The 22,817-nt window shown below is 41.7% G+C and overlaps 1 protein-coding gene across 4 annotated transcripts in view; it reads left to right on the forward strand.

Moving 5' to 3' along the window:
* The first annotated feature begins 2,044 nt into the window (after positions 1-2,044).
* LOC117529161 (apical junction molecule-like) overlaps positions 2,045-22,817 on the forward strand; it is a 32,762-nt gene continuing 11,989 nt past the window's right edge. The window contains exons 1-4 of one of the 4 annotated variants that reach the window (XM_034191863.1): positions 2,045-2,500; positions 19,789-20,204; positions 20,300-21,218; positions 21,471-22,619. In XM_034191863.1, coding sequence (XP_034047754.1) covers positions 2,145-2,500; positions 19,789-20,204; positions 20,300-21,218; positions 21,471-22,619 — 2,840 coding nt within the window. In that variant the 5' untranslated portion in view covers positions 2,045-2,144. Of the gene's footprint in view, positions 2,501-19,788; positions 20,205-20,299; positions 22,620-22,817 lie in introns of all 4 variants that reach the window. The other 3 variants (XM_034191864.1, XM_034191862.1, XM_034191861.1) reach the window with 3 other exon arrangements.

Below are 22,817 nucleotides of genomic sequence, written 5' to 3' on the forward strand. Positions count from 1 at the left end.
TATCGATATCAGGATCGATCCGCTCACCTCTAAGCTACAGATGGGCTACCGAGTTAGCTCGCTATATCCATATCAGAGCCAGGTAGCCGCTATCCAGATAATTTGGCTTCATTGATACTAGCAAAAATCAACATATGTAGTTCTGCTTCTTAAACAGTTGCAGACAGTATTACTAGCGTGTGAAGTGTTTACTCAAAAATTTGGGTTAAAAAAAAATCTAGCATAAAACTAGTACAACTTTATTTCACCTCACTGTATGGGCCATGAGTGGGTTTCTGCAGGCTGATGCATTGAAAGTAGTGCGTTTTATCCCCGGTTACTTTGGTCAATGCATCATTGGCTCAACACAACACAAATATCATGTATTACAGACTAATTCCATTAAATCTGCAGGCGGAAGGAAGGAAACCAGTGCAGATAATATGCACAAACAAAGACGAGGAGTGAGTGTCTCCTGAGTGGACTTTGTTCTAAAGGTGCAGGTGAAACTGAATAATCCGTATCGTCTGTCATGAGCTGGTCACGTATATCCTCTGCACAGTGTGTTTATAGTCTACTTTAATTTGCTCTGCCAGCACCGCACTGAAAAACAAAGGTCCAGCACTGCAGCCTACCTAGAAATTATGGGTTTAAACCTTTTGCACAATACTATATGAGAATTTAACATAATGCTGAGTTAAAGTTTTAAAAACAACATTTCTAATTTTGATAAGAAATGTATCCAGTATCCAGCATCCAGCTGGATTTATTCACCATGAGGACTGTGTTGGCCACAGGACCTCAGTTTCCCACATACATCGGCGGTTCCAAATTTTTTTTCTTTGTAGGGTGAGTTGGGTGCATGATTATTTATTCATAATTTAGAGGTGGGGGTGACTGAATTTGTAGCAAATATACAAACATACATTTTAATGTAAATTTCAAGTGTCTATAGCACACTGTAAATGTTGCTTTGCATATATAAAGCACAAAAATAAAAATTGTAATCATTGTTTAAAAATCCCAACACTTACTGTTATGGCAGGACAAATGTGCAAATTTGTAAAGTGTAGGAAAACATAAAAGAACAATAGAAAAATAAACAGCAAACAATTATCACAGTCAAGGTAGAGGCTGCTGTCCTGTAGGTGGCACTATTCTCTTTCACGCTTTCTTAATGGTCAACTGTCATGTGCCTGTTTCTCAGTTTTTCCACGTGGTAGTTTTCTGGAGAGGTTGATTGACAAAGAAACAATTTTTAATCATGCTAGTATACAAAAGCTAACAAAATAATAAAAATAAAAACAAAAACAAGAGAATGGCGGTAGAGGTGATGAACTGGTGCTGAAAACAGGATTTTGAAGAGCAAATGTCAATTTTTCTGGTGGAGGTTACTGAATTTTTTTGAGGGGGGGGGGCTACATCCCCAAATAATTATACTAATCATGCTAGGATAAAAAAAACAAACAGAATGAGAATATTGTGGGGGGGGGGGGGGGGGGGGTAGAATGGCAGTAGAGGGGACTGATGCTAAAAACACAATTGTGAATGGCAAATATTAATTTCCTTGTGGGGTTCCTGTAATTATTTGTTTTATTTGACAATGTAAATAAGTTGTATGGATGGATGGATTTGGTAAAATTCATACCTGTACAATAATAGGCATAAATTAAACCGAGGATAATACATTAAAGTATAAAAACACTTTCCAGCGTGGTCCTGTAATGACTTTTTGTGTTATCCTCTGCATTTTATCTCATGTGCCAGTATTTTATTGTTTGTTTGTTTGTTTGTTTTTATATCAGTGATACTGTATGTTTTTATGTTTAAATGTCAAATATTTTTTTATTTTTTTTATTATTATTATTTTTTTTAACATAGCACCACCTATGATTTTAGAAGCATTCTGACATTAGTGGATCAGGTGTGCGCTCATGCACTAATTGTTGTGGCGGATGAACACGCCTACCAGCCAATCAGCACAAGACAGTAGTGCAACCTGTTAATCTGGGGGCGTGGTTTTCGCTATAGCCCCGCCCATAATCATCTGATTCCTCAAGTGTGAAGCCAAGCTCAGCGGAAACTTTTCCTCGTGCGCATCAGATCGTGTTGTTTCAATGTGTGTGATTTCTCTCCGGTGCTGATCCAGAACCGGTTCTGTCAGTATGTCCGTGAGTGAACAGATCTCGGACTGGAGTCCGACCAGCGCTCAGGTCACCGTGCTCCAGGCCAGAGGCCTGAGGACTAAGGGCAAGAACGGCACCAACGACGCGTACGCACTCCTGCAGGTGGCCAAGGAGAAGCACGCCACCGGCGTGGCGGAGAAGAGCGTGGCTCCGGTGTGGAACGAGGCGGTCACGTTCGACCTGCCGCCGCCGCCGCCTCACAGCGGAGACCCGGAGCGCTGCAGCCTCCGGGTCCAGGTCCTGCACCGAGCCCTGGTCGGTCCCGACAAGCTGCTGGGTCAGGCGGTCATCAACCTGCACGAGCTCAGCGCGCAGCGGAGCCGGGACAAGTCCGAGTGAGTGCGCGCGACAAGTCACTGTAAAGACTTTGGAAGTTCCGTGCCTTTTTTTTTTTTTTTAATGCATATATAAGGTTGAAAATTGCGAACACTTTAATGCCAAAATTGCCATATTAAATCACAAACTCCGGTAAACAAAAAGTGACTGCAAAAGCCAAAATATTACAACCCAGTTTTCTTTTGAAGCTTTAAAGAAAATACCTTTTTTAAAAAAGTATTTTACTTTATTTAAATTATTACTGTGCTATATTCTTTTGGACCTGGCTGGACCATATAGGCGTCCTGCTTCTGCTGCAAAAACCAATGCTCTCAGAATTTATATTGAACACATCTCTAAACTTTTGAAGCGTTTCAAAGAGAAAACCTAAACCCTCTTCTTAACCCATTTAAGAGACCCAAAATCTGCAAGGTTGGCAGGTGAGATGACAAATTAGGTCCAGACCATGCAGGCACCCAGTTTCAGGAGCCAGAGCTTATGTGATTATCCACCTTCACATACTCTGTGGAACACTTCTGTTTGTCTTCTTCTCGGGGTTGCCATCTCTGTATCTGTCCTTTTGTCTCATCTCTATTTCTATCTCTTCATACTTCAACCCGCCTCTCCTCCATTGTCCACTATAGGCTCCATCCCTGCAGGCAGACACAAATATTCCACAATTAACCTCTAATTATTTCATTTAGCAGTATTTAAAAGTAATCACCTTAATTTTTTTTGCAGTCTTCTCTGCTGTTTTACATCTTGGTGTATGTAAACCTTTGACTCACTGTAAATCAGACAATGAATAAATCTATTTTGTAGCGGCTATTATTATTCACTGAAGTCCATCATACCAATCAGTCACAAATATTTAGATCATCCATCAAAGCTTCTTCTTCTTAAAGATACACAAAAGGCCATGTATATTGTTACGGGAAGCTTAACTGTGTATAGGTGGCCGTTTTTACAGCCGTGATGTGACATCTTAATCTTAATAGTACAAATAACCCAAATCTTACAGGGATACATGAACCCAAAGGATAACTGAAACAAGTAATGTTGGTTAAAATGAAGGGAGTTGGGGGAGAAAAAGTCTTCTATCGGAGAATCGAACTACTGTCTCCCGTGTGACGTGAGGATACTTCCCAAACAAACACTGAGTGACAGAACATCAATTACGGCGACTTTCATAAGAATACCCCCAAGATTTAGAGACACAGCTGCCGTAAATGTAACCACTTTGTGCACAAAAAGGTGTTTTTCAGACAGTTTTTCCTTGATCTTTGACCAAACTACACCTAAATCGAAACACTTTTAGATACCCATCCATTTAGTATTCCTACCAAGTCTGAAGGGAATTCATCCAGTTATTTTTGAGTTAACTTGTCCACACACGTGCCATTGAAAACAATACCCGGTTTAGCTGCTTCAGTGATGTGCAGGATAATAAAATATCCATTTAGCTGACTTAACCCAGACGTTGTTTAATAAAATATAAGAAAATTGAGTTTTAATGTTTTATGTCCATAATTTCACTGTGCTCCTCTAGTTCCCATGTGTTTAAGTTGCAGGTTGTAACTGTAATAGGAGTCTCACTCAGTGGAAGCTGTGGCTGAAGGGCTGCTGTGAATGTGTCTGTCTGCTCACTTGGAAACTCTGTCTCTCTTTTGGGATAGTTGCCTCCTTTTTTCCACCGGTGTGAGTTATTCGAGCAGCCGCAGCTCTGCATCACTAAACCGACTCGCTCCGGGAGATTTGACTCATGAATTTCGCATTCCTGCTCCAATGCAGCTCAAAGGATTTGCTGCCTCCTGTCTCCAAAGCTGCCAGTCGGCGTGGTTTAGCCAATCGTGTGATCAAAATTCAAAACTCTTCACTTAGTCACCAGCTTGGGTTTTTGCAACAACATAATAGTGACGTAACTAGATCTTGAAACAAATTTGCGTTTGCATTTTTTTGGTGGGGGGAGGAGGGGGAATCATTTAACACTGTGATCAGGATTTTCAGGCTTTACTAGTGTTTGTTCCAAGCAGAAAGTGCTATTTCCGTGGTTGAACGAACACATTTGTTTTATGTCAGTTATCAAATGAGTTGTGAAACAAAACTGCCTGAGAAGACTAAGTAACTGAGTCAGTCAGTTACAAACTGTTAACCCTCAAAATGTGAATCGGCTGCAAATTGTGAGTTTTGGTGTATGTGCTGAGGTTCCTATGGTGCGAACTGCGAGGCGCCCATCTGTGGGATTGCACCTCTCGCTCTCATTGCACCACTGGGTTTCGTGCCACCCCTCGACTCGTGCATGCTTTAGACTCTTTCAATCCAAAGCTTGGTGAATTCTGCTTCATGATGATAGGAGCAGGGGAGGTGGCCAAGTGGCTAGTGCAATTGGTTTCAGTGCGGAAGGTTCCTGGTTCAGATCCCACCCCTGCCACATTTCTTCATCCAGTGTGAAGTTACATCAGGAAGGGCATCTGGCACAAAACGTGGACCAATTCAACATGCAGATCCACCTCGGATTTGCTGCAGTTGCCCTGAGTGAAAAACGAGGGAGCAGCTGAAGGGTCTTACTTTAGTTTTTGACGATAGGAAGAGTCAACATCAAAAGATCAAAAAGTGATTTTGCTATGAACGCTTGGCCGCCATAAGCCAGTTATCCCTATGGTAACTTTTCTGACACCTCCTGCTTAAAACCCGAAACGTCAGAAGGATCATGAGGCCCCACTTTCATGGTCTGTATTAATACTGAAAATTAAGGTCAAGTGAGCTTCTGCTCCATGGGAGGTTTCTGTCCTCCATGATACCTGCATTACCGTTTGACAGGCGTACCGCTGCAGTCAAACTCCCCACCTGCCACTGTCCTTGGAGCGGGTCACGTGAGGCAGGGCACTTGACTCCAGAAGTGAGTCTGCTTGGGGCTCACCTCCCCACCTCACCAGGTGTAGTGACGCACCTCCCCAGCAAATATTTTTGCTCAGATAGGGTTTGCGATTAAGATTTCCTGAAGTAATTGATCCGTAAACTGAAATCTCTAAGCTACTTGAACTGAACTGAACTTGAACTTTAAACAAACAAACAGCCACATTTGAGAGAAGACGACGACTGTTATTATAACGCAAGTTACCTTTGGTATGAAAAGTATGCAACGTGTACTTTACCTTGATGTCTCGTTCAGCAGGAGGAAACATTAATGAGGCTGTAAACTATCCCGTGCACTGCGACTGCACTGTTCATGTGCTTTTCTTGCTGCAATTTTAAAAAAGTTAAATACTTCTAATCTGGTGGTGTTTAAACTGTGCAAAAAGTGTCCAAAGGCATGGACCTCTAACCCAGTTATTGCGCTCAAAAACACGTTTATCTACAGTCAGTCAGTGACATCTGAACAAAAGGGAGCAAAGTGTGATTAATTGCGATTTAAAAAAAATGCACTGAAAACAGCTGTACCTTTTGAGTACAGAGATTATGGCCCTGAGAAGGGATCCCCTCATTCCATACTCCCACAGTATCTCCTGGGGTATCCAATCATACACCACTGCCAAGTCCACAAAATGCATGTAGACTGGATGGGCGTACTCCCAGGCACCCTCCAGGATCCTTATGAGAGTCTAGAGATGGTCAGTTGTTTCACGACCAGGACAGAACCCTCATTGTTCCTCTTCAATCTGAGGTTCGACTAAAAATGCATTATTGTTTAAAATAAATAAGAACAAGTGCTGAGCATACCTGGAACCCGTAAAGATTGCGTCTTCTTGTGAAAAATATTGTTTTTTACATAGTTGGGAAAAGATGTGGTGGTTTATTTTCAACCTGACTGAAATCCCCTCAGAATGGGGGAGACCTGACTGAACAGTGACGTTGAGAGGCAGATCAAACTGTCTGGAACACTGATAACCACTCTAACAGGGGTAGACTTGGACAGAAAAAAAATCCCTTCTTTTCCCATTTAGCAGTGTGTCACCAAAATTGCCCTTTTGAACAAGCTGTCCCTGTCAAAAAATGTGTATTTTTATTAATCTCCACAAAATCACAGAACAAATTTGACCCAATTTAGTTTAAAATGTATTTGATTGCCTTTCAGCTTTGCTGTAAAAGTTGTACTTTGTGATTTTTTTTTTTATTGCTATGTTCTTAAGTATAAAGTAATTGTCAAATATATGGATTAGGTCCAAATAACTCTTAAGCAAAGTACTTTAAAGTAATTTGTTCTATTAGATTATACAAATGTCTTTATTTTTACATTTTGGTTTACAAAGCAAAAATGTGTTTAGACGGGCTCCAATAATGCCAGCTGAGGTATGTACCCTAAAACAGGTAAGGTAATAGTAAGTAGAGGCAATAATCGGTGGCTCAGATGAGAAAATTCATTCTCTTGGTCCCCTATTTCGATTTGGATTCCACATTTTTTTACTTTCTAGTATGTTTATTTTAAAATTGGAGGTGGGGCTACCTGCACTGTTCCCCCCCCCCCCCCCCCCCACACACACACACACACACAATTTGGTTCTTTTGGCAGCCGTCTGCACCATCTCTGTCTGGAAACTGATCAGCAGGATTGAGGGTCTGCACAGCCTCATTTTTGACCCTTGATGTTACGCAACACAGAATGAGGTGTTACTTGATAACTGTGTTGTAACTCTGGAACGCTCACCTGATACCTTGAAGTACTTTAATTCCTTGTTGGATGTTCTTGCACTCTAAATGGCGAATGTCCAGTTATCTGTTGTTGAACTATATGTTTGATTTTTGTTTTTTTTATCTTTTTAATGTGAGCAGGCCTGGGTGAGCTCTGATATAAAGAATCTTACCTCCAGGGTTTAATTCCAGCTTTGACCTCACATTCCAGAGTTTATCTGTGAAAAGCAAACAACTGTGGCAAGAGGCAAGCAGGGTCAGGTTTGTGGGTTTTTTGTTTAGATTTTTTTTTTTTTTTTCCCTGAGCAAGAACACTGTGGTCGTTCAGACTCTGTAATAAATGTTCCATGAACGTTCAGTACAGCAACTGTACAGTCTGTTCTTAGTGGAACAAAACCCTGCTCACGTAGAAGTCCCTGGAAGTTATTTATTAGTTTCAGTCCGCAGTCTTCAGAATAGTCAGTTCACAAGAGTGAGGTCTAACCTCACCAGCTCCATGGGCAAGCACAGTGGCAAAAGATGTAAGAACAAATCTCCATTATTTAAAATTTTTTTTCTCTTCAGGAAGAAACTACAAGCAGACCAGACCCAGAGGGGTGACCATGTGCTTTGGCTAGCCAGCCGCACAGTGATTATTAAGAGAGGAACCTAAATGCTGTTGGGTTTGATTGGGTACACTTTCCAAGTGCTTGCTCACAGGGGGTCGTTTTGACCGTTGGGGTTTTACATAATTATTGTATGGCCTTGCCTTACAATATAAAGCGCCTTGGGGCAACTGTTTGTTGTGATTTGGCGCTATATAAAAAAAATTGATTGATTGATTGATTGACTTTCTTAACAGGATTTTAGCTCATTGTTTTCAGTAGTTTGTATTAAAGTGTTTGATGGGCCTCTGGATGGCTGTTTGTGCTTTCATATCACATGTTTGTAACGGGGAGATTTCCATTGTTTTCATATTTTGCTGTTTCAGTTGAGAGCAGTCTGTGTGAGAGCAGAATGGTGGTTGTAATGCTTATGGTTAAAAAAAATAAGTTTTTGAAAGTGTTGGGACAGGAAATGAGATGTGTAATTTAAATGTTGCAGACATGTCTCCTGCTTGTATTCATGTGCACAAAAAAGCACCATGTTGTCATAGTGCAGCAGATAAGTGTAAGAATTGTTCAGCTGATGATACAAGCACCAAATTTGGTATAAATACTTAGTCCAGGTTGGTATAAATACCTTGTCTTCAAAAAAGCCATTAGCCACATGAAACTTTATACATTGTGGCCATTTTTCAATATGGTCACCAGAGAAAAAGCGTATTTGTACAAACAAAACATATTGTCAAGCAAATTGTAGTACGAAAACTTTAGCAGGAGTGCATCATGCATGTGGTAGTCAGTAGGCCTCACTCCCCAACAGCCAAAGGATACTCTGGTCACTCAGGCCCTAGCCTGGGTTTTAGCCAACTGGTCACAGCGTCTGTATTACACGCCGGAAAACCATTGTATGCTAGCACAGTTAGCATACGATTAATGCGCAATGAGGATATACGTGGCCCCTAACGTTTGCTGTCCAAAGCAAACTCTTTGGAGAACCACTGCGTAGTCCCAAAAAATATGCTTTAAAAAACACACACAAACCAAAACCGAGGTTAGCCTGTTAGCTGGTGCTTCAGAAACAGCGGGGGGGGGGGTTCAGGCTTTCTTGTCAGACATGGTCACCCACACTCCGCCCCTTTATACATTGAGTCCATCATGAATCAGTGCATGCCAGACGAGGTCATTTTGACATTTCCGATGTCACCCACCAAACGGTCTCCCCTAAAAATTGGTCCCCTCTGCCTTCAATGCGCATGCGTCATTTCAGACCACAGCAGCACGTCTGAGACTGAGTCTGTCTACACCCAAAGTGATCAAAGGGAATAATGTGATTATTAACCATCAGATGACAAAGTAAAACCTCTTAAATCGTTCTAAAGTCAGTTTTAAGCAGAAACAAGGTGATAATCGGTGAATCACTGACGCTCTGAAACGATGTAAGCGCAGCAGCGCACGTCAAGACATCCAATGTGCTGCTGCGACACTCTGATCACTTCCCCCATCTTTTATGATGAAATAATGCTGAATTTATGTGGAAATAATTGTTGTACAAAAGCTTCAGATATGTCGCTGAGCTAGATGATGACTACAGTGCAGTTTTAAGCAGAAACACGGCGATAATCAGTGAATTGCTGCAGACGCTCAGAAATGGCACATGCACAGTGAAGGCAGGGTGGACCAATTTTTAGGGTGGACCGTTCAGTTAGCAACGCCGGGTCTCTACAGAAAACAAATGGATGTCACGCAGGCTTTGTCCAGTGAGTATATACAGTCTATGATGCATGCTACCCTTACCTAGTTTAGCCTGCAAGTCACTGCAGTTTACTGGGATGTGGCTATTGTCATGCACAAGCAACTACTTGGACCCATAGCTACGATTCAGGCAAGCAGTGAGGACTAGTGTTCATCCATAGGACATGGCTGACTTTAAAAGCAAAAATACTGCCATTACTACTAAACCCTGACACCCCAAACACTATCACATGTTCTGCAGTGTGCATGCAGACTTTAAAAATAATTTAAAAAAAAAACATATACAGTCCATCTTCACATTTCCGGCTGCCATCTTTTAAAAAAAGTGGCTGCCGTCTTGAAAATTGAACTGCAAAAAAGTAGACATAATTTGATGTTGGTATCACACATTGAAAGATTCTTATGATAGCGCAGCAGATAAACACACACAAGTAAAAGTACTAAGTTTATAAACACAAAGGGGAAAAAAGCATCTCGAGTTATTGGTACCCAATTTTATTGCGTCTTTGTGTCCTTTTGACACAGTCCCAGAAATTGGCCATATATCCTTTGAACAAACATAAAAAAATATACACAAATGCCACTAAAAGCACTATTGCCTCAGTGGATAGTCATTGTCAGTCTGTCAGCCAGAAATATGATCAGTCTCTGCAAACAATGACAGACATAACAAATTAATAAGGCCTTTTGTAATTTGATTGATTGTAAACTCACCCTGTTTCCATGAATGTGTACACTCAAGTATAAAATCAGGTTCAAAACTTCCACATAATTCAACTTGGACTTTGTGAATATATTTTAGTTTTGGCATCGCTATGTTGGACCAAATGTGATTGAATGTGGACCAATGCAACAATCCTTGTTGCATAAATGTCCCCACCCCACTGTGCTTTTTTTTTTCCAACTAGCTCAACTCTTTATTCACACCCAGCTGTGTTTTGTGATAAGGCCAGCTGGCCACACTCAGTGTTGTCTTATCAGTTGTTCAGGCTTTGCGGTGTGTGTGCGCCTGTGCGCTCATGGAAACAGAATAAATGAACAAAACATTGAGTTATGCATCTCCTGCTTGTGTCTGTGCAGCCGAGCAGCACAGTTTCTACCTGACGCAGCACCGAGCAGATTGCTGAGTTAAAGGGCATCTCATCATCCGTGCGCGGTTAAGTGAAAGCTGACACAATTTGTCGTCCTGTTCACCGCCTCAACCAGCTAACGCCCCAAACCGTTTGCAACTTCCCTCTTTTTGGTTAAGGAGAAGTGGCTGCTTCTCTTTCCCTGTTTTTAAGAACAATAACATTTATGATGGACCTGCCTTATGACATCACAAAGCTCTCCACTCATGTCTATGTTGGGGCAGCGGGGCGGATATTTTACTATGATGTACGGTTTGAAGTTGATTAACATTAGTCTCACAATAAGTGCATAAAGAATATAAATGCTCCTGACCACCTCCTTGCATCTATTGGTGAGGCATTATCCCTCCTTGGGTATGGTTAAAACTACTTAAAGACACACTCAGACTGGTAATCTGTGACTTTGGGCATTTGCCCGGTGGGCCGCTGCACGTTTAGACGTGCGTGGGCCGGCCCTCCCAAGTTCACACCGGCCCCGTTCTCTACTTTGTAACTGCGAGTAGGTAGTGATGACTCAAAAAAGCCGTTATTGAGGTTTAACTTTTACTATTAATTGATAGGGAGGTACGTGCAGTTTATATACCCTTTACTTGTAGTAAACATCTTTGTGACGGTTGGAATATGGTGTAATTTTCTTTTTTTTAAACTGTAAAATCCTTGCAACAAACTAAATTATAATAAATATTACTTTGTTTAAGCAAAACTATGATGTTCCTCTTGTATTTGGCGGATTTATGTCTTAATATTTTGCAAAAAATGTGTTGCAGTGCATGGGGGTATGCATCTAAAGGCTGTCTGATGTGCAGTGTTGCCAGATTGGGCAGTTTCCCAATTGGGCTGTTTAGGATGGCCGTCTGCGGGTAAAAAATGTTTTTCTGTAGATTTATGGCCATAGAGATCAATAGACTTTTGTTCAAATTGGGCGTGATTTAGTGCATCCAGGCGGTTTTTGAGCATTTTTTTGGGGCTGGAAATCATCAGTCAGTCACATCTGGCAACCCTGCTGATGTGATGAGTGGCGCAGGTCCATGGGAACACGGATGCATGTCGTGCATATATTTTCACTAGATAAATCATGGAAAGAGGTGCAAAAAGAGGAAGGGGGGAGCGGAGAAGATTCGGGACAAAAAGCAGAAAGCTCTACAAGCTGAGGCTCCCGGGTGTTTTAAAATAGGTAATTTGTTTGCTGTGGCCAATACTACTTCTAGCATTGCTGCTAGTGCTCCCGACGTCCCTACTACAACAGGCGAAAATGAGGACAACTTTACTGGAGAGTTTAGTCCAGGCTCAAAGCCAATTGATGTCTATGTTGGGTTGGAATCGGAGGATTCCGTGTCCAGTGAGCAGGTCGTGGGAAAGGACGCACAGGAGATGACAGAACCTGAAGATCATCATGCTAGTGCTTCTGTTGTCAACGTCCCTTCAGTTACGTCTGAGGCCGAGCCTGCTATGGATTATTTCAGCCGCCCTAACTGAAACGAGCTGTTTTTATTTTTTGAAAAACACCGAACACAAAAAAGACCCTGAATAAGTGGTTGTGTTCTCACTCACTCTCTCACACACACACACACACACACACACTTTGGAGACACAACAGCTTTTTTTCCGCTTGTGTGCTTTTGCTTCTGTTTTGTACTATGATCAAGGTGAAAATACAGTGACAGTGTGTGTTTAGGTGTGTGTTCATGGTGTTTAGGTATATAGTATTTGTTCATTGGGGGTTCGGTATGGACGGGTGGGTGTGCGTGTTTTGGAGGTGGATTCGTCGGGCCAATAGTGGGCTGGTCCAGAGGAAAAATGCCAGGGCCGAAATTTGTTCCCAGTCCGACCCTGCTTCCAGATGCTGAGGTGCAGAGGAGGCAGGCTCAGTCACTTTGTACATTTGCAGGAAAAAGTGTTTTCCTCCTAAATTTGTTTGTGCCAACATCAGAAACCATCTCGAGGGAGGCAGACGGCCAGAGGCCTCAGAATAAATGTCTTCATTTTTAGAATCTGCAGCTTCTCGGCTCATCAGAAGGTTTCAGAGTTTGAGCAGGATTACTCAAAACCGAGGGCACTACTTCTCATGACCTTTATAAATGGTCGCTTAAGGAACTGAAATGTCGTGTTAGTTTATTGAAGAATTAGATGGGACCTCATCACCACATGAAGCTATGAATGGAATTCACCAAGTTGGGGTTGAGTACTTGAGACTTGGTGAAGGCTGTTGCACTATGGGAAGAGTGGCTTTCCCAGAAAGAGGATTTCTGCAGAGTCAGTGTTTTTTTTTTTTTTTTTTTTTTTTTTTTTTTTTTAAGCCTAGGCGTATGCCCTGTAAAATGGAATGAGTGAATGAATAGGTAGGTCTCCATCCCCTCTGGTTTAACATGGCAACTCAAAACAAATGTTTTTGTCTTGTAAGTCTCAAAATCAAAGCAACATATGTGAATAAATTGATAAACTTCAGTTAATATTAATGTACTAGATAAATACAAAGCCTGTTTTACTTGCATATTCCATCCTAAACTTGTCTGCCACTTGCTGGATATGTCTGGGGGTTTTCTAGTAAATCATTACATGTGATGGAAATTAGGAGCAGGTGTGATTCAAGTTGCACAGATCTTGAAATTGGGTTGTCAGTCTTATTTTTCAAATTCTAGGCCACCAGTTTTTTTATCATTTATCTGTTTTTTTACTCATGAAATGTGATAAACTTTGGGTTCTGTCCTGTAATGGAACCTTTTAAATTCAGAATAGATTTGCATAATTGGATGGAGACAGGACACTGTAAAGTAATTCTTAAATCCCTTCGCCTACATAATGAGTTAGGACATAATTACATAAGGCTCATCTTAATTTCCCTGTGAACACCATCAACCTACCTATATGTATGTGTGTATGTTATCTTTTTTCCTCCTTAATACATACACTTGATAGTCTTATTTTCTTTTTTTAAGCCTGTTACGTAGTTTGAAAAGTAAAATTTAAAGTATCATTACTTATCTGATAGGTAACCCTTGAGGACTACGTAGATGACCTGATTGCATTTAGTTTTGTTTGGATTTTTTTTATTTATTTAATTCTGTCAGCAACTACATAAGACTTTACAATTGACTTGATGTTCAGAATGTGTAAAGTTACGGTGAAACAAATGACATCCAGATACAGTGGGGCCAAAAAGTATTTAGTCAGTCCCTGATTGTGCAAGCTGAGAGAGGTAATTTTCAACATAGTACACTTCAATTATGAGAGACAAAAGGAGAAAAAAAATCCAGAAAATCACATTGTAGGATTTTTAAAGAATTTATTTGTAAATTATGGTGGAAAATAAGTATTTGGTCACCCACAAACAAGCAAGATTTCTGGCTCTCACAGACCTATAACTTCTTTTTAAGAAGCTCTTCTGTCTTCCACCTGTTACCTGTATTAATGGCACCTGTTGGAACTCGTTATCTGTATAAATGACACCTATCCACAACTTCAAACAGTCAGACTCCAAAGAGCTGTCGAAGGACACCAGGAAGACAATTGTAGATGTGCACCAGGCTGGAAAGAGTGAATCTACAATAGTTAAGCAGGTTGATGTGAATAAATCAACTGTGAGAGCATTTGTAAGAAAATGAAAAACATACAAGACCATTGATAATCTCCTTCGATCTGGGGCTCCACGCAAGATGTCATCCCGTGGGGTCAAAATGATCATGAGAACGGTGAACAAAAATCCCAGAACTACACAGAGGGACTTGATGAATGACCTGCAGAGAGCTGGGACCAAAGTAACAAAGGCTACACACTACGCAGAGAGGGACTCAAATCCTGCAGTGCCTGGCGTGTACCCCTGCTTAAGACAGTACATGTCCAGGCCTGTCTGAAGTTTGCCAGAGAGCATATGGGTGATCCAGAAGAGGATTGGGAGAATATCATGTGGTCCGATGAAACCAAAATGGAACTCTTTGGTAAAAACTCAACTCGTTGTGTTTGGAGGAAGAAGAATGCTGAGTTGCATTCCAAGAACACCATATCTACTGTGAAGCATGAGGGTGGAAACATCATGCTTTGGGGCTGTTTTTCTGCAAAAGGGACAGGACGACTGATCTGTGTTAAAGGAAGAATGAACGTGGCCATGTTTCATGAGATTTTAAGACAAAACCTCCTTCCATCAGTGAGAGCATTGAAGATGCAATGTAGCTGGGTCTTACAGCATGACAATGATCCCAAACGCCGCTCGGGCAATGGAGTGGATCCGTAAAAAACATTTCAAGGTTCTGGAACGGCCGAGCCAGTCTCCAGACCTCAACCCCATAGAAAACTTGTTGAGGGAGTTGAAAGTCCATGTTGCCCAAAACATCACAGCTCTAGAGGAGAGCTGCATGGAGGAATGGGCCAAAGTACCAGATACAGTGTGTGCAAACCTGGTGGAGACTTACAGGAAACATTTGACCTCTGTCACTGCCAACAAAGATTATGTTACAAAGTATTGAGTTGAATTTTTGTTATTGACCAAATACTATTATTACTGTTATTTTCCACCATAATTTACAAATAAATTTATTAAAAATCCTACAATGTGATTTCCTGGATTTTTTTTTTTTCTTTCTCATTTTGTCTCTCATAGTTGAAGTGTACCTATGATGAAAATTACAGATCTCTCTCATCTTTGTAAGTAGGAGAACTTGCACAATCAGGGCTGACTAAATACTTTTTGGCCCCACTGTATGTTAATTATGCACTTAATTTGCATAAATTCATTCATGATGCAAACATCTGACGAGGGATGGGTATTGATAAGATTTTATCTATGTATGCCATTATCAAGTCTACTTATCAATCCAGTCCCTTATCAATACCTCTTGTGAATTTTCTGTGTACTAAAAGTAGGCTTTACAGGGTTTTCTATGTCAACATTTTATTCAGTCTTAAAGTAAATAAATATGAAATTGGCGCTGGATCCCTGATCTCTGGACATGAATGGAAATAAACAATCTGTAGTTTTTGTCAAAAGCATATCCTTTCAGACATTAATGGCATAAATGTTACTCCATATACCTCTGAGCTCAGCTGGCTGTTGCATGTCAACATGAATGTCTTTCTTAAAGAAAGCAGCACGTCTCATTTTAGGAGGAAAAAAACATTTTAGTCAATTGTAGTTTGTTTGTATTACATTTGGAAAGAGGTGTCATTTGATTTAAAACGAATTCACTTTGAAGTTATTAATTCTGGTGTCGCAGACCAAACGCCCCCCCTCAAACAATCGGTCCGCCTTGCTTCACTGTGCATGCATCATTTCAGACCACAGTTGCACATCTGAGGACTCTCTTCACCCAAAGCGATCAATTGGATTAATGGGATTATTAACCATCAGATTACAAGGTAAAACCTCTTAAATCATTCTAAAGTCAGCTTTAAGAAGAAACTCTGCGAAATTCCGTGACACTTTGAAATGACCAATGCGCAGTGAACACATCAGCTAGCAGCTCATTTAGCCGCGGCGCTCTTATTGCTTCTGCCATCTTCTATGATGAAATAATGCTGAATTTATTTGGAAATGATTGTTGTACAAAACTTTCAAATATGTCGCTGAGATAGATGACTCGAGTGCAGTTTGAAGCAGAAACAATGTTAATCCGTTAACCGCGGCTAATGACACATGCACAATGAAGGCAGGGCAGACCGATTTTTGGGGGGACCGTTCGGTCTGTGACACCGGCCGGACTCTAACTAGACTTGGCAGAGAGCAGCGCAGCATTTGGACCTGTGCGAATGGAACGGAGGACAATTCTCATTGCTTGCCTGCAACAACACAAGAGTCCCAGTTAGTGACTTTAATCTACACAAAAGTTACTCATGGTTGACATCTTTAAATGGCTTTGAGAGGGGTTAAGAAGCGGACTTGCCACTTCTGAAAAACAGCGAAGCAGAGAACCAACGAAGCAGCGGGTCAGAGCACTGCTTCATTGGTTCAAGCTTCAAGCAGTATTATATGGTACGGGATTTTGCCAACTTCTGACTGGCCCATTCACCACTTTCTGAGCTGTATCACATACCGAGTTGACTGCTGGTTGAGCCGACTAGACCGCGCTTGCCGCGTAGCGCTAGCTAATCAAACAGTGCCTTCTGTCGATAACAACCAATCGCAACGCGATACAACGCCTACTTTGGCTGTCAGTTTGTTGACAAGATGTCAGAAGACAGGTTTGCATCTGTTAGCGACGCTGACTTAAAAGGAATTTTACACGAAAAAGATGCGAAGAACACCCGCAGAAAAACAGTCAGCAGCCAACCTGTTTCGCAAGTACATCACTGAAAAGGGACATGCGCCCAACTTTGAAATTTATGACAGACAGATGTTTGACGGCGTACTCAGTCGATTTTATGCGGAAGCTAGACAGGCGAATGGCGAAGTTTATAAGAAAACAAGCCTGATGGCTCTTTGTCACGGACTTATCCCATCGATAGACTGGAGATGCCTGTTGTCAGTTGGTGCAGTATGACAGTAATAAGAGTTGAGACTTGAGATTGACTTTTCAGTTTTAGTATGTTTGACAAACTCCCAATTTTCTTGTTTACCATATAATAAAGCAGTTATAGACTTTTAATGAGGTTTACCCGTTATTATGCAGACCTGGTTAGGATGGGTTTCAAGGCCGAGGTGAAACCCATCCTGACCAGGTCCGCATAATCACAGGTACACCTCATTAAAAGTCTATAATTGTATAGAGTCGCGCTGCAGAAGGTACTGATTACGCTGCAGGGTCTGCAATCAAAATAGAGAAATGATCATTTTCCCAACAAACTCCCTCAAAAACAATGGCCGCTCTGATGGACTGATAAGGGAATCGTTAAGCAAAAAGGCTATTGATGTTAGTGGATCGAATAATGTCTTAACGATTCTCGAAAAGAACTGGTTCTCGATACCCAACCCTACATTTGACTAGAGTGTGTGTGTGGACAATTTTTTTTTTTTTTTTTTTTTAACTATCTTTGTAAGGACACGTTGACTGTGTCAACATTTTTGCATAGTCCTCACAATTTCAAAGGCCTGTTTGGAGTTTGGTTAGAGTCGGTACACATCTGTTATATTTTGGGGCTGCGGAAGGCATTATGTCGAGTTCTCCACACTAATGTAGAGAGAACAACGTGCACGCATGCGTCCCCACATCCCCTTCTAATTTCCTCAGGAATCCAGATTTCAGTTGGACTTGTTTGTTCAGCCTCTGAGCAGTGAGCTGACCTCACGTTCTGCTTGTGCTTGAGAGACACTTTTTTATGCTGACTCCTCATTTCCGCAGTGTTGTAACTTTTTCTTTTTTTTTAAGGCTTTATGAAACTGGGAGGTTTCCTTTAGCTTCAGTGTCAGACTCTGATGCAGATTTAGTCTGAATGGAAATGGCTGTGATACTTAAGGGGAAATAACTTTCTTTGACCTGACAGTCTCTCTTTTCAGCCTCACCTGAGTCTAGTGTTAAAAGATTAATCTTTGTGACTAAGTGTAATGTCCTACCACATAAATTGCAGTTCTAAAAAAAAAAAAAAAAAAACAAACCATGGCCAGGTTTTTTAGGATGATGAATAATTGATCATGTAGTTTTCCAAAAACAAAGTTTCCATACTGTAGTTTCCAAACTTGCATCAAATGGAACTAATTAGAATGGATTTTTTTTTTTTTCTAATACGTTACATTGTACTGATGCAGTAATAAGGTAAATATGTTGAAAATAAACTTTTGTGATTTAATGTAAATTTAATACCATGATGAGACATGTTTAATAAATGGTTCAACACAGTTGGCTCTTAAGTCACTGGTTAATATTTAATACTGCATTACTTAATACTAATGTATCCTTATTATAATGTGTATTTGCCCCCCCACCCCACCCCCCGACCAGAAACCTCACTGTACATTTGGACTGAAAGCACATATGATCAGTAATACTGATGAGAAACATTCACTCCAGTTTCTTAAACTTTCTATTTCTGATTTCATCAGTTTTAAAGATTAGGTCCTGTTTCATTGAGTATGTTGTGTATGCAGTACAAAAAAAAAAAAATGAAATTTGTTTCAACCACACAATGTATTAGGTATTTGTAATTAAATATGTTTGGGATTCATATTAAATATTAGTCCCAAAAATTTTATGACTTTATATGCAGAAACTCCTCTGCTGTGAACAAAATTTAGGATTCAATGGCTTGTTTTGACTTGCATAACAGGAAGATCTCACATTTGCTCTCACGCACTTCCTGCCTTCAGAGAAAGGGTGTGGCACGCAACAGCTATTTTCCATTTAAAGTAACAGATAAAATTGTTAAAGAACTTAACATTTCCAGGATGCACCAAACAAGTGCTTATGCAGGGGTGGTGGTCAAGTGGTTAGTGCACTTGGTTTCAGTGCAGAAGGTTTCCCGGTGCAAATCCCACCCCTGCCACATTTCTCCATGCAATGTGGAGTTTCGTCAGGAAGGACATCCAGCGTAAAAACCTGGGCCAATTCAACATGTAGATCCACCTCAGATTTGCTGTGGCGACCCCGAGTGTAAACGAGGGAGGAGTGGAAGAAGCTGCCCCCCCACCCCACACACAGGCCACACATACAGTGGTATTTTTTAAAACTGTGATTTTCCACCGTTTATTTAAAAAAAAATAATAATAAAAAAAAAAAAAACATCTATCAACATGAAAATGTAAAACACATTGCAAAGCTCTGCAGAGCATGCCGAGGCAACAGGCAGCAATGCTGGGTTCACATAATCTAAGCTACTATCAAATGCAGCTTTTTTTTTTTTTTTTAATTTAATGCTGTGCAAAATGCTTAAGCTCAAACTTAGAGTATTACTGTCCATGTTAACGGGGGGACCTCACATAATCAACTGCTGTGTCACGGCAGATGACAATAAATCTAGTTAGGGTGACTGATATGATGGTTTTCCTCCAGTCATGATGTGAATGCAGCATTACTGCAGAGCAATGTTGGCCAATCAGAAGGCTGGAAAAACAAACTGGTTTACTTTACTAAGCACAAAAGCTGGACCCAGCGTTACATAAAATCTTCTCTGGCTGGAGTTTAGTAAAAGTTCTTTTTTTTAAGTGATCTAAATCGGTTTCCTATGGAGATTAGTGATTTGTGTGAGTGAGAGTGACCACAACACACAGAAAAAGCTGTTTTTCCTTATTGTTGCAGTGCTTAAAAATATTTAAAAATATGATCATCCAAAAAATATTCTGCTTTTCAACAGATGGTTCAAGTTGCTGGGTAAGACGGGGAAGCCAGACAAGGAGAGAGGGGAGGTGCTGCTGGACATCCAGTTTATGAGAAACAACATGACTGCCAGCATGTTTGACCTGTCCACTGCTGGCAAATCCCGATCTCGTCTGGGCAAGATCAAGGACAAAGTTCGCGGCAAGAAAAAAGAAGACGTGACCCAAACTACAGCGCCACCTCTTACCCAGGTTTTGACGGACAGCGAGGAGGAGGGAACTGGAGATGGCACGGGTGCTGCAGCTAAGGATGAGAAAAAGAAACACAAAATTAACTTGTTTTCTACGAAGTCTAATCTGCAAAAGACTATGTCTCAGTCCATGTCTGTTTTACCGGCAAAGAACTCATCGCTGAGCGGCAGCCAGACGTCTGGTCTAAACATGGATGTGGAGGGTCAGACCGTAACCTAAAGTTTAATGTCCCTTTTACTCGTTTAATCATTTTATGTTATCGCTGTGTGTTTTACGGTGCTATTTCTCACATTACAGGTAAAAAGAAGTTTAAGTTCAAGATACATAAACGCTCTGGCAGCTCAGATTTTCAAAGTACACTCACTGTTCCGGGCCAAACAAAACACGGACGTTCGTCGTCGGAGCAGAGCAACCTGTGCATTAATGGCAGCCACGTGTACTGCGAGGAGCCGCAGCCTCGGAAACCTCGCGTCAGCTCGAGCATCAGTGTGACCACCTCAGGACACGGCTCTATGGAGGACGTCCACAGCGTCCAAGGCCCCGAAGGCTCGTCCACGTCCGGTTCCCTCAGGACTGAGAGGCGGTTTTCATCCTGGACGGAGGAGGAGGAGGTGCCAAAAGTAGAAAATATCCGAGAGGAAGAAGCTGAAACGTTCCCAGTGGCCCATGAAAAGCAAGTTGAGGAAGAAGAAATGAAAGTGACTGAGAAGCAAATCCAAGAGGAAGGAGAGAAGGTTGGAAAGGAAACACATGGCAGACTGTTGGAAGAGCCAAAGAGAAAGGAAGAGGAGAGCGCTGAGGAAGAGGAAAGACGACAGCAGGAGAAGTTAGAGGAATGGAGGAGGTTTGAAGAAGCCCAAATTCAAAAGATGGAGGAAGAGAGGACTAGGAAGGAAAAAGAAGAGTATGACAGGTTGTTGGAAGAAAAGAGGAGACTTGAGGAAGAGGAAAGGAAAGAGCATGAGAGATTGGCTGAGGAACAGAGAAAGGTTGAAGAAGCTCAGCTTAAAAGGGAGGAGGAAAGGAGAGAAGTGGAAGAGGAGAGGGCTAGGAAGGAAAAGGAAGAGCGTGACAGGTTGTTTGAGGAACAGAGGAGACGCGAAGAGGAAAGGAGGTCTGAAGAAAAGATTAGGCGGGAGAGAGCTGAGGAAGAGAGGAAAGAGCGTGAGAGAGTGGCCGAGGAACAGAGAAGGATTGAAGAAGCTCAGCTTAAAAGGGATGAGGAAAGGAGACGAGCAGAAGAGGAGAGAGCTAGGAAGGAAAAAGAGCGTGACAGGTTGTTGGAGGAACAGCGACTCGAGGAAGAAAGAAGGGTTGAAGAAGAGAAGAATAGGATAGCTGAGGAAGAGCTTGCTGAAGAAAAGAGGAGACTAGAGAGAATGGAAAGGGAGCGACTTAGAAGGGAAGAAAGGATGAGGCAGGAAGAGGAGATGGCTAGGAGACAAAGGGAGGAGGAAAAGATTAGGATGGAAGAGGAGAGAGCTAGGAAGGAAAAGGAAGAATATGATAAACTATTGGAAGAGAAGAGGAGACTAGAGGAAGTGGAAAGGAAAAGGGTTGCAGAAGAGAAGATCAGGAGGAAGAGAGCTGAGGAAGAGCGTGAGAGGCTCGCTGAAGAACAGAGAAGAGAACAAGAGAGAATGGAAAATGAGAAACTTAAAAGGGAAGAAGAGAAGATCAGGCAGGAGGAAGAGAGAGTTAGGAGAGAGGAAGAGGAGAATGAGAGGCTAGCAGAGGAAAAGAGGAGAATAGAAGAAGAAAAAAGGAGGGTCCAAAGGGAGGAGGAGGAAAGGGTTAGGATAGATCAGGAAAAGAGAGAAAAGGAAGAGATGGTTAGGAAGGAAAAGGCAGAATATAAGAGGCTGGCAGAGAAAAGGAGGGCAGAGGAGAATGAGAGGAGGCAGGTGATTGAAGAAGAGAGAATTCAAAGAGCAGAGATGATGAGAAAGCAGGAAGAGGAGAGGATGAGGAAAGAGGAAGAATGCAAAAGACTGGAAGAAGAAAAGAGGCTGGAGGAGGAAAGGCTTAGGAAGGAGGAGGAAAAGAGGGCAGAGGAGAATGAGAGGAGGCGGGTGATGGAAGAAGAGAGAATTCAAAGAGCAGAGGAGATGAGAAAATGGGAAGAGGAGAGGATGAGGAAAGAGGAAGAATGCAAAAGATTGGAAGAAGAAAAGAGGGCAGAGGAGGACAGGCTTAGGAAGGAGGCGGAGGAGGACAGGCTTAGGAAGGAAGCAGAAATGCAGAGATTAGCACAGGAAAGACTCAAGGAGCAAGAGAAGCAAAAGATTGACGAGGAGGCCAGGAGACTTGAAATGGAGACATTAACAGGTGGCACTCTATCACAAATGTTGGAGCAGAGGAGAAGAAATGCTGACGGTCAGAAGGACAACAATGCCGTAAGAAGTGAGTGGAAACGCCACGATCAAAGAACTGCGTTATCAGACGGAAGTCATTCACTGTCGGGTCAAAAGACCACACAGGCAGTGGAGACAGGAAGTCCTGCAGAAAACACAAACCCCTTTGAGGAAGACTTCACAAATAATCCTTTTGAGGAAAACCACAGCTCGTCTGCTGGACCTGACGACGGTGCAGCTCCAGTGTCGACGGTCCAACCAAGGTTTGTTTCACCAGTCATTGTTCACAAATCATGTCACTCATAAACAGGAAAAAAGTGTTGGAAAACTAGCTGACACTCCTCTGCTGAAGCCCAGGAGTCTGCTGTTCATCTGCTCCTTAAGTGCAGATGGAGGTGCTGTTTTACTAAAGCACATAATATGGACATTGAGATGTTACAAAACTGTGGATTAAAAATTAC

Source organism: Thalassophryne amazonica, chromosome 17, assembly GCF_902500255.1.
Source record: "Thalassophryne amazonica chromosome 17, fThaAma1.1, whole genome shotgun sequence".
NCBI lineage: Eukaryota > Metazoa > Chordata > Actinopteri > Batrachoidiformes > Batrachoididae > Thalassophryne > Thalassophryne amazonica.